At 37.4% G+C, this 20,408-nt stretch overlaps 3 protein-coding genes across 3 annotated transcripts in view; 2 read left to right on the top strand and 1 right to left on the bottom strand.

Moving 5' to 3' along the window:
* LOC131994658 (suppressor of lurcher protein 1) overlaps positions 1 to 20,408 on the top strand; it is a 394,762-nt gene that overhangs the window by 164,943 nt on the left and 209,411 nt on the right. The window lies entirely within an intron of this gene.
* LOC106083116 (probable cytochrome P450 9f2) overlaps positions 1 to 20,408 on the bottom strand; it is a 29,148-nt gene that overhangs the window by 2,360 nt on the left and 6,380 nt on the right. The gene's annotated exons all lie outside the window — the stretch shown is intronic.
* Positions 12,504 to 18,522, top strand: LOC106083127 (DBF4-type zinc finger-containing protein 2 homolog). The gene is made up of 4 exons (XM_013245981.2): positions 12,504 to 12,659; positions 12,719 to 12,825; positions 17,189 to 18,127; positions 18,233 to 18,522. The coding sequence occupies exons 2-3, from the start codon at positions 12,748 to 12,750 to the stop codon at positions 18,080 to 18,082; spliced, it is 972 nt and encodes a 323-aa protein (XP_013101435.1). The 5' UTR covers positions 12,504 to 12,659; positions 12,719 to 12,747; the 3' UTR covers positions 18,083 to 18,127; positions 18,233 to 18,522.

Raw genomic sequence — 20,408 nt, 5'->3', positions numbered from 1 at the left:
GAACAGAAGAAGGAAGATGTCTTCTAGTTCCTACCGTTAAACCATCCCGATCGCTTTAAAAAGCCCAACAACTTGCGAGCGTTCACATCCGCAGTTCTCAAAGAAATGAGAACCTAAAGTGGAACCCCATCTGACTGACTCAGCGGGACAGAAGGTGTTCTAGAGTCTCTTCTTCTTCGATGTCCTCACAGCTCCTCCAAAAGTTTGTAACACATTGGGTCGACGCAGTACGAGTGAAGGGCGTAGGCAACGAATGCGCATGTAACCCTCTGGAACAGCGAAAAGGTCGGTAGGTCGGTCGCCGGGAAGATGATGAGACGTTGGAGTATTTCTTATGTCATTGCCCGGCTTCCGCGTCCAGCACAGATATAGCACTAAGGTGCGGACACAATACCAGTTATGAACCAACTTAGGAGCGTGGAATTTAAAGCAATTAAGGATTTTGTAAGTAGCACGGAATTCCTAACTTTGATAACAGGCTTAGGTGCATATCCATGGTGTATATCCAAAGTGACATGGGGCGGATTAATATCCACATCCTCTTTTTAACCTAACCTAGCCCAACACATAATAATGATCTGAAACCCAACATCCTTCAACATCTTAATTAAGTAAGGTTCGAATCAGTCCATAACCTGATATAACTCCAATATCATAGCAATTCTATTATCCTTTGTTTGCCTACTAGGATATATCGGCCAATGAACTCGACAAATCCGATCCATGGTGGAGGGTATACAAGATACGGCCCCGCCGAACTTTGCATGCTTTTATCTGTTACACCCTCTACCATAGGATGGGGTTATACTAATTTCGTCATTCCGCTTGTAACACATCGAAATATTGAACTGAGATCCAACAAAGTACATGTATATTCTTAATCGACATTAACATTCTTAGTCGATTTAACCATGTCCGCCGACAGTCCTTCCTTCCGTCTGTCTGTTTATCGAAAACACTCCAACCTTCAAAGGAATAAAGCTAGGTGCTTGAAATTTTACATAAATACAGTGCAAGTCAGTTAGGATTGTAAATGGGGCAAATCTGTCAATGTTTGGGTATATCTGTCTTATAAACCCATACCGGATCTTGACTTCTTGATCGTCTAGAGGGCGTAATTCTTATCCGATTTGACTGAAATTTTGCACAAAGTGTACTGTTTTGACTTCCAAAAACTTTGCTAAGTTTGGTATAAATCATAACCGAATATAGCTCTCATGTAAAAGGATCTCGTGTCTTGAGTTCTTGAAAGAGCTGGCAAACTATCTAGTATGGTCTAAATCGGTTCATAACCTGATATAGCTCCCATAAAAACCGATATCGGATCTTGATTTATTGAGCCGATAGGGGGCGCAATTACTAACCGACTTGGCTGGAATTTTGCACCAAGTGTTTTGTTCTAACTCCCAATAATTGTCCCAAGTATGGTTCAAATAGGTTCAAAACTCTGATATAGCTCCCATATAATCCGATCTCGGATCATGACTTCGTGTGCCTCTACAGGGCGCAATTATTATCCTATTTTGCAGACATTTTGCATGATTTTGGTTCAAATCGGTCCATAACCTGATATAGCTCCAATAGCATAGAATTTCTTATCCATTATACATCGTAGCGCAGATGTTGATATGTCCACCTATGACTCTGAACGTCTGGGTTCGAATCATGGTGAGAACATCAGAAAGAAATATTTTAACCGATGGTTATCCCCTCCCAATGCTGGCGCCATTTGTGAGGTACTATGCCATGTAAAAACTACTCCCCAAAGAGGCGTCGCAATGCGGCAAGCCGTTAGGACTCGGCTATAAAAAGGAGGCCTCTTATCTTTGAGCTTAAACTTGAATCGGACAGGACTCATTGATATGTGAGAAGTTTGCCCCTGTTCCTAAATGGAATGTTAATGGGCAAATTTGCAATTTGCATTATCCTTTGTTTGCCTTTTTAAATATTTAAGAGATCCATGGTGGATCGCATTTGTCAAATTCTTTGGCCGATATCTCTTAAAGGGCAAACAGAGAATAATGGATAAGATTTTCTATGCTATTGAGCTATACCAAGTTATCTTTCGGCCCGGCCGAACTTAGCACGCATTTAATTGTTTCTCATAGTATTTGGTCTTTGGATTTTTTTGGGATGCAACAATATTGTATTATAGAGCCGTGAAGGGTCAATGGCCCTGGGCACCGGCTTCATTATTGATTATTTCTAAAAATACACTTTAGCGTGTAGCTTAGCACACACGTCCAGCATCTACTATAGGTCTCTAATAAGAAATTTCTTACAAGTTTTAAAAGTCGTCATATGTAACAAACAATTATACATTGCAAAGTTGTGTGAAACACATACATTTATTTAGATACATATGTATTTACTGTTATTAACTGGGCTTTTTATACATTTCTCTAACCTTGACTCTTGATAGCATTTTAAGTTGATTTATTGTCTTTAATACAATTAATATTTTAATTTCATATTTATATTTGCATGGCACACAATCAACTTTGTTATGGTGGCGGTTAACCGTGGTTGACTGAACCGTCGCACAGTGGGTTGGAAGTAAAAATGAGGGGAAATAAGTCTGTCATTTGTTATAGGATATGCATATCATCAAGAAATTTTATTTGGTTATGCTGACGTGTTATCTACATTAAGGGCAAAATTGCAAAAATGCAAACTGCAGGGGCAAACTTCTCACATATCAATGAGTGTTGTCCGATTCAAGTTTAAGCTCAATAATAAGGGGCCTCCTTTTTATAGCCGAGTCCGAACGGCGTGCCACAGTGCGACGTCTCTTTATAGCGAAGTTTTAGATGGCATAGTACCTCACATCTGTTGTCAGCATTAGGAGGGGAAAACCACCGCTGAAAATTTTTTCTGTTAGTTTCGCCAGGATTCGAACCCAGGCGTTCAGCGTCATAGGCGGATATGCTAACCTCTGTGCTACGATGGCCTCCGACATAAAGTGCAATATTTCATACTATTATAATTTTATAATATCCGACTCTTCAGTCAGAAGTTATGCGGGTTAGAATTCAATCAAGTAAAAGGGTGATAAGTTCGGCCGGGCCGAACCTTGGGTACCCTCCACCATCAATTCTGCTAAAATATGGGAACTAAATCTGGTTATAGGCCAATTCGATCAGTACTTGCCTCAGTTGTTCAAAATCATAACAGCACGCTTAATGCAAAATTTCAGTCAAATCGGATAAAAATCGCTGCTTGTTAGGGCTCAAGAAGTCAAATCGGGAAATCGGCTTATATGGGAGCTACATCATGTTCTTGATCGATTTGGACCGTGCTCGACACAGTTGTTGGTCATAACAGTCATAACAGAACATTATGTGCAAAATTTTAGACAAATCAGACAAAAATAGCGACATCCAGGGGCTCAAGAAGTCAAATCGGGAGACCGGTTTATATGGGAGCTGTATCAGGTTCTTAACCGATTTAAACCAAACATAACACAGTTATTGGAAGTCATAACAGAACACTATATGGAAAATTTAAGCCAAATCGGTCAAAAAATCCGGCTTCCAGGGGCTCAAGAAGTCAAATTGGAAGATCGGTTTATATGGGCGCTGTATCAGGTTCTAAACCGATTTGAACCGTACTTGGCACATTTGTTGGAAGTTATAAAAGAACACTATGTGCAAAATTTCAGCCAAATCGGAAAAGAAGTTAAATAGGGAGATCGATTTATATGGGAGCTATATCGATATCTGAACCAATATGGCCCATTTGCAATATCCAACGACATACATCAATACCCAGGGTTTGAGCAATATTTCAAGCGGCTAGCTTTACGCTTTCGACCGCTATCGTATTTTCGACAGACAGACGGACATGACTAGATCGACTCAGAATGTCTATACGATCAAGAAAAAATATACCTTATAGGGACCTTGATCAATATTTCGAGATGTTACAAATGGAACGACTAGATTAGTATACCCCCATAGGGTCCTTGATCAATATTTCGAGGTGTTACAAACGGAATGACTAGATTAGTATACTCCTATCCTATTGTGGTGGGTATAAAAATTATATAGAAACTATTTGCTTTTGGTGTTCAACGCAAATGCGAACAATCCTCAGAACGCCTTTGGCAGCCCGAACTAAATTTAGAAGGGTCGAGGTGATCAACTTTGAAGGCCCACCAATGGGACTTCGGGCATTCTAGAGCCCTGTAAGATAGCGCATAGTGTAGACAACACCACAGCTATAATTTTCGTAGACATCTTTATCCATTAACAAATGGCGAACTTATTTCTACAACAAAAATGTTTACATCCCATTGTGCATCGCATTTTTTTCTTCTATCATACAGACGAATGACTTGCAAAATCAATGCATAGACATTAAAGGGTTAATGGGATGTCTACACTTATATGATTTTAAATAATTTGCTTTACTCCACAATAAACTGTGTTATACCGCCTTTGTAAAAATTCTCAGAAATGCAAAAAGTTAAGTAAACAAAAGTGAGAGATGTGAAAAGAAAACAAACAAATAAAAGCGCATTATGTTCGGCCGGGCCGAATCTTACATACCCTTCACCTGGGATCACATGTGACAAGTTCTTTGAAGAATTCAAAATATTGTTCTGAAACCCCATAAAATATTTATATTCTTGATCGTTTCGATATTCTGAGTCTATCAAGCAATGTTTGTCGAAATCACGATAGCATTCGAAAAAAATCATGTTATTCGCTTGAAATATGGAACAGATACTTCTCATTGATGAAGGTCGTTGGGGATTGCAAATGGGCCATATCGCTTCAGATTTGAATATAGCTCGCCACAAAAGAGAAAGAACTAGTAAAACGTGATAAGTTCGACAGAACCGGGCACCACCACCTTGGATTCCGTTAAAAATGTACCCTTATAACTGAGTTAGTATTTGAATTATTTTCAATGGTCTCAAGAAGTCATAGCCGATTTGGTTAATACTTGGCACTGATGTTGCAAGTCATAAGATAGGGGTTTGGGAAAAATTTCAGCTAATTCAGGAGAAAATTAAGAGCTGAGGTCGTCAAATCCGGGGATCGGTTTATATGGGAGCTATACCTGTGTATAGACCGATTCGGATTATACTTTTCATGGATGTTGGAAGTTTTAACTCAAGTCTTTGTTCCAAAATTTCAGCCAAATCGGATGAATATTGAGGCTGCCAGAGGCGCAAGAAGTCAAATCCGGGTATCGGATTATATGAGGGCTATATCACTTTATAGACCGACTAGATTCGCATTTGGCATGGATGGCATGAAAGTTATAACACAAGTCTTTGTTTCAAATTTCAGCCAATTCGGATGAAAATTAAGGCTTTTAGGGGCTCAAGAAGTCAATAGCGGTGATCGTTTTATATGGCGGCTATATCACTTTGTAGACCGACTAGAATAATACTTAGCATTGGTGCTGGAAGTCATAACACAAATCTTTGTTTCAAAGTTCAGCCAAATTGGATGAAAATTGAGGCTTCTAGGGGCTCAAGAAGTCAAATCGAGGGATCGGTTTATATTAGGGCTATATCCAAATGTGAACCGATATGTGCCATTTGCAATCCACAACGACCAACATCAATAAGAAGTATCTGTGCATAATTTCAAACGGCTAGCTTTACACGTTCGACCGCTATCGTGATTTCAACAGACGGACGGACGAACCGACTTGGCTATATCGATTCAGAATGTTGAGACTATTAGTATACCCCCATCCTATGGAGGTTGAAAAATTAAATCAGAAGAGAGTGTTTGCTAATATCAAATTATTTTCAAGGCGCGATATGTTCTTCTGGATCAACAATCTTATACTTTTTTAATCGTCTTACCATTGAATTTAAACTCTTCCTTCATATACCTTCTTTTTGCGATCCATAATGTTTTTAGCAGGCTTCATATCCATTTGAAATTCTAGGATCTCTTATCGGCTTAGCTTCACATTTCAATGTCAGGTTCGTATGATACTCTCTAAATGACTTTAATTTGAGACTACTAATGTCATGATAATGTTTTATGTCCGTTTATTAGTATTTCAAGGAGAGGAGGGTGCTCAGATGCAAGACTTTTTATGACCAATGTCAATTCGTACTCTACTCATAAAACCCTTCTATTCGATAACCAGATTGAGCATCAACTTGTCATGAACGGGGGTTTGAGAGGCTGGATAAAACCCCAGACATGACATTTGACACTTCTCGCCATATATCTATGTCAGATTAGCTTTAGCTTCCATTTGAAACACCATATAGCGCCTTTCGTCTCATTACCCCTAACAACCCCAAAGTGGTCATGTGCTCTTTGGGGTTGCTAGAGTAAAGACGCCCTCTCGCATAGCCCGTTTTTTTATCACAGAAACACATTTCACTTCAAACATTTCAAAACGTGTAAGAGCGTGCTAAGTTCGGCCGGGCCGAATTTTATATACCCTCCCCGATGGATACCATTTGTCGAGTTCTATGCGCAGTATCGCCTTTTATGTAAACAAAGAATATTGAATAATAACTTTTAAGCTATTGGAGCTATATCAAGTTATATTCCGATTTGGATCATAAATGAATGCTGAACATTGTAGAAGTCATTGTGTAATATTTCAGTTCATTCGGAGAAGAATTGCGCCTTGTAAGGGCTCAAGAAGCAAAATCGGGAGATAATTTTATATGTGAGCTGTATCAAGCTGTTGATCGATTCAGTCTGTACTAGATACGTATGTTAAAGGTCATGAGAGAAGCCATTGTACAAAATTTCAGCCGAATCGGATAAGAATTGCGCGTTCCATGGGCTCAAGAAATCAAGATCCAAGATCGGTTTATATGACAGCTATACCAGATTATGAAGCGATTTAAATCATACATAACACAGTTGTTGAAAGTGATACCAAAACTCCAAGTGCAAAATTTCAGTCAAATCGGACGAGAATTGCGCCCTCTAGAGGCTCAAGAAGTCAAGACCCAAGATCGGTTTATATGGCAGCTATATCAAAACATGGACCGATTTGAGCCATACTTAGCGCAGAAGTTGAAAGTGATACCAAAACTCCAAGTGCAAAATTTCAGTCAAATCGGATGAGAATGCGGGGCTCAAGAAGTCAAGACCCAGGATCGGTTTATATGGCAGCTATATCACAACATGGACCGATTTGGCCCATTTATAATCCCAAGCGAATTATACTAATAAAAAGTATTTGTGCAAAATTAGAAGCGGCTTGCTTTACTCCTTCGAAAGTTAGTGTGCTTTACACAGACAGACGGACGGACATGGTTAGATCGACTTAAAATGAAATGACGATCAAGAATATATACACATTATGGTATCTTAGACGCATATTTCGAGGGTATAAAAATTGATTTTTATACCCTACCACCTACCATAAAATGGGGGTACACTAATCATTTGTGTCGATCTCGTCATGTCCGTCCGTCCGCCTGTCGAAATCACGATAGAGGTCGAATGGGTAATGCTAGCCGCTTGAAACTTTGCACAGATACTTGATATTGATGTAGGTCGATGGGGATTTCAAATGGGCCATATCGGTTCAGATTTCGATTTAGCTCCCATAATAACCAATCTCCCGATTTGATTTCTTGAGCCCTTATCAGCCTCAATTTTTGTTCGATTTGGTTAAATTTGCACAACTTGTTCTGTTATGACTTCCAACTTCTTGAGCCCTCACAAGCCGCAATTTTTGTCCGATTTGGCTGAAATTTTGCAAATGATGTTCTATTATGGATTTCAACAACTGTCTTAAGTACGTTCTGAATCGGTCTATAACTTGATACAGCTCCCATATAAACCGATCTCGCGATTTGACTTCATGAGCCCTCACAAGCCGCAATTTTCGTCCGGTAAGGCGTAAATTTTTTGATTCAATTAGTACATAACCTGATATAGCTGCTATGTAAACCGATCTTGGATCTTGATTTCTTGAGCCACTAGAGGGCGCAATTCTTATTCGATTTCGCTGAAATGTTGTACAACGCCTAATATAGCTCAGATCTTCCGATTATGCTTCTTGAGCCCCTACAAAGAGCAATTCTTTTCCGAATGGGCTGAAATATTAACCAATGACTTCCACTATGGTCTTCATCAATCAATTCATTTATGTTCCGAATCGAACTATATCTTTATATAGCTCCAATATCATAACAATTCTTATCCATTACTCTTTGTTTGCCTAAAAAGCTATACCGCTCAAAGAACTCGACAAATGCTATGAAATGTAAGAAAAGGTGGGTGGTTCGTATTTAAACATTCGGCCGGGCCAAATGGTGGAGGTTATATAAGATTCGGCCCTGCCGAATGTTTAAATACGAACCACCTACCTTTCCTTATATTTCAATACATTTTTTATACGTTCTGTACCGTAATTATTAGATTTTTTGTCTTGTGATGCAGGCTCGCAATAGTTATACAAACAACAACAAAACTGCAAATGTCAAAGTCGAGCCTTGGCAAAAGGCTTACCTACATGTCAAGTGAGGCCACGCTCATCACACCCCCACAACACCCTTACCTAAATAGTGATACTCTATCTCTCGCACATCTACCAGTTACACCTCTTACTCTCACTTAGCTCATGCTTCCACAATATGGTATTGCATTCACATAAATAACGGATGGGTAAGTGAAAAGCAACAACAATCTACAGTATTTCTTCCGCTTCTTCTTCTGTTATTGAAAACTAATTCTTTATTTTGATGGCTTTTCTTTTCGGAAATCTGATAATCCAAGCTTGAGGCACTAACGGTGAGGTCACAAGTGGTCAATATCTAGAAAAAACTAAGACATATGGTGTCAAATAATGTCACCAACCTCTTACTCAACCTCTTCAAAACAAGGTCTGAGGTATAAGAATATGTTTTATTAGAATACAGATAAAATTTTAAAACACCATAAATTGAACAGCATTTTCGATTATCTCCATGAGCATGACAACCAAAATGTTATCAATCCCCCAATTTCACCAATATTTTTTTAAGTATTTGATAAAAGCTCGATTTGTGTTCTTTCGAATGCATTTTTTCTGTCCTCAATACCAAATAAGCCTATTTATCATATTATATTGTTCGCATAAAATGAGTCACTTTGAAAGTATACCTTTTAAAGTATACCATCGCACAAAAAACAATTTGTCAATGCTAATAAGAATCAGAGCCTCTTAAGAAATTATTAAAAAAAAGCTTAATCTAAAGAGGTTAGGCGCACGTAAATCCGATTACTGATTAAAATTAAATTAATAGGGTGAACATCTGCATACTTTTATACTTTTTTCAATGGAAATGTATCACATTAAGATGTGACGACTTTTCATCACCTCTTATACGGGGGAAGCTAGTGGATACATTGTGGAAATCTTCTCTTAAAAAATTCAATTTGCGTTTGTTTGTCGGTTTGTTTGTTTGTTCCGTATAGACTCAAATACGGCTGAACCGATTACCTTGAAATTTTCACAGATTGTGTAGTTTGGTCTGGAAGGAAACATAGGCTATATAATTTTTTGACATCGGAAGGGGGCGGACCCTCCCCCTTACCCCAAAAGTAATACCCAAAAATAAAAGTGGACCGATCGGGACAATATGGACAAATGAAAGGTGTTCATGAGTAGAGTACGAATTTCATAATAAAAGTTGGGTCCAAGTACCTGGGAGGCCGCCCCAGCCCCAAAACCCCTTAAAATAGGTTTTTTTGACGATCATGAGAATATGGGACTCAAATGAAAGGTATTCAGGAGTAGATTACGAATATGGTCAATAAGTAGGAATAGGCTTTATAATTTATTGATAACGGAAGGGGGCGGACCCTCGACCGTTAACCCAAACACACCACCCAAAATCATAAGTGGACCGATAAGTATGCGAGAGTAGATACCGAATCTGTCATACAAATTCATGTCGAAGTAAAGGGGGTCACCCTACCCCCACAAAAACCCCCAAAATGGGCACATTAGCCAATCACGGATATATGGGACTCGGTTTGTTTGTTCCGTATAGACTGAAAAAGGCAGAACCGTTTTTCTCGAAATTTTCGCATATTGTGTAGATTGGTCTGGAAGGAAACATATTCTATATAATTTTTCGGTATCGGAAGGGGATGGACCCTCCCCCTTATGCCAAAAACACAACCCAAAATCAAAACTGGACCGATCGGGACAATACATTTATTTGACGATCATGACTATATGGGACTCAAATGAAAGGTATTCGAGAGTAGATTACGAATATGGTCAGTAAGTAGGAATAGGCTTTATAATTTATTGATAACGGAAGGGGGCGGACCCTCGACCGTTACCCCAAACACACCACCCAAAATCATACGTGGACCGATAAGTATGCGAGAGTAGATAACAAATCTGTCATAAAAATTCATGTCGAAGTATAGGGGGCCACCCCACCCCACAAAAACGTCCAAAATAGGCACATTAGCCAATCACGGATATATGGACTCGGTTTGTTTGTTCCGTATAGACCGAAAAAATGGAAGAACCGATTTCCTCGAAATTTGCGCATATTGTGTAGTTTGGACTGGAAGGAAACATAAGCTATATAATTTTTCGGTATCGGAAGGGGGACGGACCCTCCCCCTCATGCCAAAAACGCAACCCATAATCATAAGTGGACCGATCGGGACAATATAGGTATCAAATGAAAGGTATTGGAAAATAGAATACGTGTATGGTATTAAAATTTGGGTCTACATACCAATCGGGCTGCCCCAACCCCAAAATTCCCCCAAACGGGCATATTGGACGTTCATTTCAATATGGGGCTCAAATGAATGGTATTCGAGAGTAGATTTCGAATCTGGCATACAAAATTAGATCGAAGTATAGGGGGTCACGCCACCTCTCAAAAACGCCATTAGACCCACTATGACTATATGATCATTAGCTGAACTGATTTTCTTAAAATTTCCATTAATTGTGTACGTTTGTCTAGAAGGAAACATTGGCTATATAATTTTTAGATATCAGGTGGAGGCGGGCCGTCCCCTTTGGCGCAAAAACGGCTCAAGTTTAAACTCAATGATAAGGGACCTTTTCTTATAGCCGAGTCCGAACGGCGTCCCGTGTTGCGACACCTCTTTGGGAAAAACTTTTTAAATGACCATGCATGGCATTGTACCTCGCAAATGTCGCCAACATTAAGAGGGGATAAACACCGATGTTCTCGCCAGGATACAAACGCGTTCAGTGTCATAGGCGACAATGCCACTAATTCGATATCTACCTTCAGGGCGAAGTGTCCCCACCCTAAAAAGATATAAGAGAGTTTAAGAAGGCGCAGCGGAGCGGGCCCGGTTCGCTAGTATACATATAAAAAGACCTGCTCCAACCAGTGGTGTTCCCTAAGGGAGCGCAAAAGACAGCAAGTCCGCCTTTGACGAGGAACGTCTAAGTTCGAATCCTGGCTAGAACATTAGAAAACTTTTTGGGCGGTGTCTATCCCCTCCTAATGCTGGCAACATTTGTAAGGTACTATGTCATGTAAAAAGTTCTCCCCAAAGTGGTGTCGCACTGCGGTACGCTTTTCGGACTAGGCTATAAACAGGAGGAGCTTAAACTTGAATCAGACAACACTCATTGATATGTGACAAGTTTGCCCATGTTCCTAAATGGAATGTTCAAGAGCTAAATTGCATTTTGTGTGTCTTAGATATGTGTCCGACAGCCTGACCATAATACAATCCTGCAGGCGGAGATTCGGGCGATCACGGAATGCGTGAGGTGATGTGGTGTTAACGCGAGGACGTCGAATGTGAACGTCTTTACGGACAGTAAACTGACTGAGGGCAATAACAACCAAGACGGTAAGGTCACGAACAGTCTTGGAGTGTAAAGAGGAGATTAAAGCCTCTTCTGTCTGAGTAAGGCAAAATCCGCATTGTTTGGGTGCCGGGCAACAGCGGAGTAAGGGGGAATGAAAGAGCAGATGGTTTAATGAAACCCGTCAACAAACTTGGTTAATCCGAACCCCTTCGAGGCGATTCAGTCCTTGTGAGTGACGAAAGCCCATGTAACACTGTGGAACAGTGAAAAGGTCGTTAGGACGATGAAAATCCTATGGAAAAATCAAGATCGTGAGAAGATGAGGCTATTACTGAAAGGAAGTAAGAAATAGGTCGGTATAGATTTCGGTATCACAAAGATAACACCATCCTTGGAGAGGAAATCACCGCCCAAAGATAACAAGTTGGATTTTCATGATCTTGAATGAGAAGTTGAAAGCTACTTTAGAGAGCCTTTGGAGCCTCCATAGTCGATCTAGAAAAACCTACGTTAGTTGCATGTTTCCATAATCTAGGCACAAATTTTAATTTCTAAAAGCTCAAGTCTTTCTAAATCGTTTGGATGTGGAAAACAAACAAAGAATCAACAAGAAACATAACATTCTTCTAAACTACCTCACCCAAATATTTTAAAATTTATCACCCAAGCATTGATTTAATTTTTTCTATTCGTTGGAAAAAAATATGTATGCATTGAAAAATTTTGTTTGCATTCCTTTCAAAATTTTTAACTGTGAAGACCTTAAAAAAATCCTTTGTTTGATAAAAACAGAAAAAACTTAATAAAATTAAAAAAACAAAAACTTGAAAACACATTATAAGCGAATATTTTTCGTGGTTCTTTCTAATAAGCGAATACTTTAAGTGGTTTTCTTTCTTGTAAGTGTCCGTTAAAAACATTTAAAAGTTTTTGTTTAAAAAAATTGAATATTTTTTAGTGGAAAAAATCTATTGTCAAATTCTAAATATGTGTGATCCTTCATGCGCTCCCTGCGGACCATGCGGACCCTGCAGTCCATGTGATCCTTGTTGTGCTCCTTTTGAGGTAAGCAGGGAAAAGGGTTCCCAAAAAAATTGCTTTTATACTTTTCTTTTTGTTCCTTATTTTAGTTGGAATTTTTTTTCCGTCCGTCCGTCCGTCCATCTGTCCGTCTGTCTGTCGAAAGCACGCTAACTACCGAAGGATTAAGGCTAGACGCTTGAAAATTTGCACAAATACTTTTTATTAGTGTAGGTCGGTTGGGATTGTAAATAGGCCGAATTGGTCCATGTTTTGATATAGCTGCCATATAAACCGATCTTGGGTCTTGACTTCTTGAACCTCTGGAGGGCGCATTTTTCGTCCGACTGAAATTTTGCACGTGGTGTTTTGGTATCACTTCCAACAACTGTGCTAAATATGGTTCAAATCGGTTCATAACCTGATATAGCTGCCATATAAACCGATCTGAGGTCTTGACTTCTTCAGCTTTTAGAGGGCGCAATTCTTATTCGATTTGGCTATAATTTTGCATGAGGTGTTTTGGTATTACTTCCAACAACTGCTAAGCATGGTCTAAATCGGTTCAAAACCTGATATAGCTGCCATATAAACCGATCTTGGATCATGACTTCTTGAGCCGTGAAATTTTGCATGTATGGCTGCAATATAGCTGCCATATAAACCCATCTGTGATCTTGACTTCTTCAGCCTCTAGAGGACACAGTTATTATTCAATTGGCTGAAATTTTGAACATCAGACTTTCCCATGACCTGCAACATACATGTAAAATGTGGTCTGGATCGATTTATAGCTTGATACAGCTCCCATATAAATCGATCTTCCGATTTGGCTTCTTGAACCCCTACAAGTTGCAATTCTTATCCGAATGAACTGAAATATTACACAATGACTTCTTCAATGTTTAGCATTCAATTCATTTATGTTCCGCATCGGACTATTTTACTATTTTTTTTTTTATTTTTTTTGTTAATGTTCCCATAATTTTTTTTATAATTTATTTCAATGTTTATAATTTTTTTTTTAATTTTTTATATAATTTTTAATATTTTTTATTTAGTTTTTTGTTTCTAAAATTAATTTTTGTTTTAATTTTTTAAAATTTTAAAATTAGTTTCAAATTTATTAAAGTTGATTTTAAATTATTTCCTATATTCTCACTTTTTGCACAAATTTTTTGGATTTTTAAATTTTTTTTGTATATCTTTTTTTTAAGTATTTTTATACCCACCACCGAAGGATGGGGGTATATTCATTTTGTCATTCCGTTTGCAACACATCGAAATATCCATTTCCGAACCTATAAAGTATATATATTCTTGATCAGCGTAAAAATCTAAGACCATCTAGACATGTCCGTCCGTCTGTCCGTCTGTCTGTTGAAATCACGCTACAGTCTTCAAAAATAGAGATATTGAGCTGAAACTTTGCACAGATTCTTTTTTTGTCTATAAGCAGGTTAAGTTCGAAGATGGGCTATATCGGACTATATCTTGATATAGCCCCCATATAGACAGATCCTCCGATTTAGGGTCTTAGGCCCATAAAAGCCACATTTATTATCCGATTTTGCTGAAATTTGGGACAGTGAGTTATGTTAGGCCCCTCGACATCCTTCATCAATTTGGCCCAGATCGGTTCAGATTTCGATATAGCTGCCATATAGACCAATTCTACGATTTAGGGTCTTGGGCTCATAAAAGCCACATCTATTATCCGATTTTGCTGAAATTTGGGACAGTGAGTTGTGTTAGGCCCCTCGACATCCTTCGTCAATTTGGCCCAGATCGGTCCAGATTTGGATATAGCTGCCATATAGACCGATCCCCTGATTTAGGGTTTTAGGCCTATAAAAGCCACATTTATTACACGATTTTGTTGAAATTTGGGACAGTGAGTAGAGTTAGTCCCTTCGACATCCCTTGTCAGTTTGGCTCAGATCGGTCCAGATTTGGATATAGCTGCCATATAGACCGATCTCTCGATTAAAAGTTTTGGGCCCATAAAAGGCGCATTTATTGTCCGATGTGGCCGAAATCGGGGACAGTGGGTTAAATTAAGCCCCTCGACATACTTCTGCAATATGGCACAGATCGGTTCAGATTTGGATATAGGTGCCATATAGCCCGATCTCTCGATCTAAGGTTTTGGAGTCATAAAAGGCGCGTTTATTGTCCGATGACGCCGAAATTTGGGACGGTGAGTTGTGTTAGGCCCTTCGATATCCTTTTTAAATTTGATCCAGATCCGTCCAGATCTGCCATATAGACCGATATCCCGATTTATAGTCTTGGTCCCATAAAGTCGCATTTATAATCCGATTTCACTTAAATTTTACACAGTGACGTATGCTAAGCATTTCGACATCCGTTTAGTACATAGTTCAAATCGGTTTAATTTTAGATATATCTACTTAAAAGACCAATATTTTGTTATACGCAATTGAAAAATTACTTGTACTTATAAGTATTTGGTCCAAATCGGAACATATTTCGATTTAGCTGCTATGGGGCATGAGGTATGCATTTTTCACCGGGTTTTGACGAAAGGTGTTTTACATATATACACGAGGTGGTGGGTATCCAAAGTTCGGCCCGGCCGAACTTAACGCCTTTTTACTTGTTTTTTGTAAATCTTTTTTTTAATATTTTTTTAATTATATTTTTATTTTTTTTTTTTTCATTTTTTTATATATTTAAAAATTTTTTTTTTTTTGATTTTTTAAAATTTTTTTTTAATTTTTTAATTTTTTTTTTACTTCTCATCAAAAAATATTCTTAGTTTTATTTTATTTTTTTTATAATTTCTTTAATTATTTTATTTTAATTTTTTTATTAATTTCTTTTTATATTATATTTTTTGTTATTTTTTAATTAGTTTTTTATATATTTTTTTGTGATTTTTTATCGTGTTTTAAAACTTTTTATTATTTTTTATTAGTTTTACATATTTTTTTTATTAGTTTTACTTATATTTTTTTTTTATTAGTTTTACTTATTTTTTTTATTAGTTTTTTTTATAATTTTGTTATTGTTTTTTTTTTAATTTTGTTATTGTTTTTTTTTAATTTTGTTATTGTTTTTTTTTTTAATATTGGGTCGCCCAAAAAGTAATTGCGGATTTTTCATATAGTCGGCGTTGACAAATTTTTTCACAGCTTGTGACTCTGTAATTGCATTCTTTCTTCTGTCAGTTATCAGCTGTTACTTTTAGCTTGCTTTAGAAAAAAAGTGTAAAAAAGTATATTTGATTAAAGTTTATTCTAAGTTTTATTAAAAATGCAATTACTATTTGGGCAACCCAGTATTTTTATCTTTTTTTTTTAATCAGTCTTTCATAATTTTTTATTAATTTTTTTTTTTTTGTTTTGTTTTTGTTTTATTTTTGTTTTATTTTTGTTTTATTTTTGTTTTATTTTTGTTTTATTATTGTTTTATTTTTGTTTTATTTTTGTTTTATTTTTGGTTTATTGTTTTTATTTTTTTATTTTTGTTTTGTTTTATTTTTTTATTAATTTTTTTTTATTTTTTTATTATTTTCTATTATTTCCTATTTGTTTTATTTTTTCATTTATTTTTTTTATTATTGTTTAATTTATTTAATTTATTTCCCTTATTTATTTTCCAAACTTTTTTGTCTCATTTTTTTTTTCTTAGTTTTTTTCCAATTTTTGTTTATCTTATTTTGTTTACTTTTTTAATTTTTTTCCCTCAAATTGTGTTTTCCAATTATAGTTTTCGGTTATCTAATTTTTTTCCCCTGATTTTTGTACCCTCCACCAATGGGTCCGTGTATGCTGATTTCGTCATTCCGTTCGTAACAACTCGAAATATGCATCTAGGACCTCATAATTACAAACATATATTCTAAATGGGCATTAAAATCCTAAAGTCCATAGAAGCTTAAATTTTCGTCCGATTTGACTGTTCCAAAATAATTTAAATGCAAACTGAGTTAACAAGGGTTAAATTTTAGTAAAATCCAAGATTGGGCCCGGCCGAAATTAGCACACTTTACCTTGATTTTCCTATTTTTGTCCTAATTGTCCTTATGTTTTTCTTTCTTATTATTTTTTTTAAGTTTTTATCTATTTTTTTTCAAGTTTTTTTCTATTATTTTTCTTTTTATTTTTTCTATTATTTTTATTTTTATTTTTTCTATTTTCTGTAATTTTTTTCTATTATTTTTTGTTCCTAATTTGTTCCTTCTCCCTGTTTTTCTATCTGTTTTTTTTTCCTATGTTGTTTTTTCCAACAATTTTCCTTTTTATTTATTTTCTTTTTTTCTTTGTTTTCTCCTCATGTTAACCAAATTTTTTGTATTTATTTTTTTAATTATTTTCTAATTCTTAAGTAATTTTTTTTTTAATTGTATTTTTTCTATGTTTTTTATCCTATACCACCTTAGTGCTCCCCCAAATGTTATAGCGGTGCCCAATTGGATGCCATACCACAATGTGCTCCCCGCATTCCACCACCAGTGCCCAGATGCATAACCGTACAACAGCCACCACGTTTGATATGCAAAAAACGTGTAGTCTTCACCGAGAAAGTTGTGCCCGAACCCATGGTGGTCAATCGTTGCCGCCAGATAACCATACCCAAAGTTGTGGACACGACACGTGTCATAAAAGTTCCCAAATTGACATGGGTCTCGCAGATGGTGCGAGAGCCTAGAGTAATCTATTATCCCTCCATGATACCAGATCCCTATGTGGTTTGCTATCCCAAGAAGATATGTGAACCCCGGGAGGTATGTCAATCGATATTGTGTCAACCTAAGCCGCAAACTTTGGATGTACCACCGGCAAGAGAGTATTGTTGTTATCCCACAGGACCCATTAACTATAAGTCGAGTGCAGCTTGTCCACCTTGTCCCATGGGACCATGTTCGCCTAGTGGGCCATGTGGTCCTTTGCCGTGCTTTTCAACAAATCAATACCCATTGTGTCAGCCATGTGGACCATGTGGACCCTGTGGGCCATGTGGACCTTGCCCTATACCTCCGAATTGCGGCCCTTGCGGTATGACCATGCCATCTGGACCTTATGTTCCTGCTCCTTGTGGACCCTGTGGCCCTTGTGGGCCAGTTGGTATGCCTGGACCCTGTGGTCCATTAGGTCCTTGCCGGCCTTGTTTCCCCGGCTGTCCTTTCGAAGCTCCCGAGTGCGGACCCTGCTATTCCTGCACTCCCACACCATGGAATACACAATGTGGACCATGTGGACCCAATGGACCTCAAGTTCCATGTGAACCCTGCGGACCTTATATGTCACCTTTGAATCCGTGTGGGCCATCTTGAGTGATGCCTTATATTGAACTTTCCATCGTGGAAATATAAATGAAGGTGAGAGTTATGAGAAAAGAAAAGTAGATCCAATGATTTCCAGCCATTAAATTTCTTTTTAATTCTTTAAAAACTAATTATCTGCCTCTTATTACCGTCGTAAAGCTTGGTCCAGATAGTTTGAAACATCTTTCACCTGATATAGCTGAACTTGTAAGTGTCATATCCAACATTAATGTATTTTAAATATGTGTGAGTCTTGAAATATAGTCAATGTTTGCCTTGTGACTACGCGTGGACTCACTAGATGAGCAATAGGCCAAGAGGATGTGAATTATTTTTTTAATCAATAATAAAACAAATCTTTTACATTAATTTAATACATTAATATTTTGAATATAAATATATATACACAAATTATCTGTATAAAATATATATAAGTGACACAAAAATAATCATGGAGGTGTTTAGTTGAAAAAGCACTGGTGTAAGTGAATTATGATGGAATTTTCAGCCAATCCATCGGAAAAAACTGGGCAGCATTCGATTTTCCGTAGGAGGGGAGAAAGTGATCTAAAATATACCCATCTCCAGACAATTGAAAAAAATTTCAGCAAAAAAAAAAAAATCAGAAAAAACTTTCAGCAAACTCGGGAAATAATTTAAGATTCTAGGAACTAACGATTCGATTCTAATAAGAAATTAACCATTGCAGGAAATATTTGTCATCCAATCCACAAAATTCTGAATCAAGAAGATCTGGAGATCATCCTCGCCATTGGAGGCCACTTCTGAGAAAGAGGAGGAAATGTCGCAACAATTTTGTTCAACCTTTCTAACGGGAAACTCTTGCACAGGACATTTTCCCCAGACAATTAAAAAAAATTCAGAAAAAAATTTCAGCAAAATCGGGAAAAAATTTAAGATTCTAGGAACTAACGATTCGATTCTGATAAGAAATTAACCATTGCAGAAAATATTTGTCATCCAATCCACAAAATTCAAAATCAAGAAGATCTGGAGAACATCCCCGCCATTGGAGGCCACTTCTGAGAAAGATGAGGAGGTCGGAGAAATGTCGCAACAATTTTGTTCAACCTTTCAAACGGGAAACTCTTGCACAGGACATTTTCCCGGTGTCTCTTTTTAGGCAAAGAAAGGAAAGGATAAAAGAAATGAATTGCTATGCTATTGGAGCTATATCAAGTTATGATCCGATTCGGACCATAATGGAACGAACGTTGGAGAACATAGTAAAAGTCATTATGTAAAATTTCAGCCAAATCGAATACGGATTTCGCCCTTTAGGGGCTCAAAAAGTAAAATAGGGAGATCGTTTCATAGGGGAGCTATATAAGTTATAGACTGATTCAGACCATATTTGAAACGTATGTTAAAGGTCATGAGAGAAGCAGTTGTACAAAATTTCACCCAAATCAGAAAATAATTGCGCCCCATAGAGGTTGAAGAATTCGAGATCCCAGATCGGTTTGTATGGCAGCTATATCAGGTTATGAACCGATTTTCAGCCAAATCGAATAAAAATTGCGCCCTGTAGTGGCTCAAGAAATCAAGATCGGTTTATATGGCAGCTATATCAAAACATGGACCGATATGGTCCATTAACAATCCCAACCGACCTACAGCTATAAGAAGTATTTGTGCAAAATTTCAAGCGGCTAGCTTTAGGGTGCTTTCGAAAGCTAGCGTACTTTCGACAGACAGACGGACGGACATGGCTAGATCAACATAAAATGTCATGACGATCAAGAATATATATACTTTATGCGGTCTGAGACGAATATTTCGAGGAGTGACAAACAGAATGACGAAATTAGTATAACCCCAACCTATGGTGGGGGTATACTAATCTAATAGATTGGAATTGTTATGCTATTGGAGCTATATTAAGTTAAAGTCCGATTCGGAACATAAATGAATTGTTTGTTTAAGACCCTAGTAGAAGTTATTGGGTAATATTTCAGTCCTTTCGGATAAGAATTGCGCCTTGTAGGGGCTTAAGAAGCGTAAACGGGAGATCGGTTTATATGGGAGCTGAATCAGGCTACAGATCGATTCAGACCATATTGAACGCGTATGTAGAAGGTCATGGAAGAAGCCGTTGTACAAAATTTTAGCCAAATTGGATAAGAATTGCGCCCTCTAGAGGCGCAAGAAGTCAAGACCCCAGATCGGTTTATATGGCAGCTATATCAGGTTATGCATCGATTTCACCCGTACTTGGCGCAGTTGTTGGTAATCAAAACAAATCACCTCATGCGAAATTTCACCCAAATCGGATAAGAATTGCTCCCTCTAGTGGCTCAAGAAGTCAAGATCC

Source organism: Stomoxys calcitrans, chromosome 2 (genome assembly GCF_963082655.1).
Source record: "Stomoxys calcitrans chromosome 2, idStoCalc2.1, whole genome shotgun sequence".
NCBI classification, from domain to species: domain Eukaryota; kingdom Metazoa; phylum Arthropoda; class Insecta; order Diptera; family Muscidae; genus Stomoxys; species Stomoxys calcitrans.
This window is presented reverse-complemented; position numbering and strand designations above follow the sequence as displayed.

Excerpts from the sequence above, each read along its gene's own strand:
- LOC106083127 (XM_013245981.2), top strand. The coding sequence starts at position 12,748 with ATGTGTGATCCTTCATGCGCTCCCTGCGGACCATGCGGACCCTGCAGT. Across the intron at positions 12,826-17,188 it reads CTTGTTGTGCTCCTTTTGAG|TGCTCCCCCAAATGTTATAG; the intron begins GTAAGCAGGGAA and ends ATACCACCTTAG.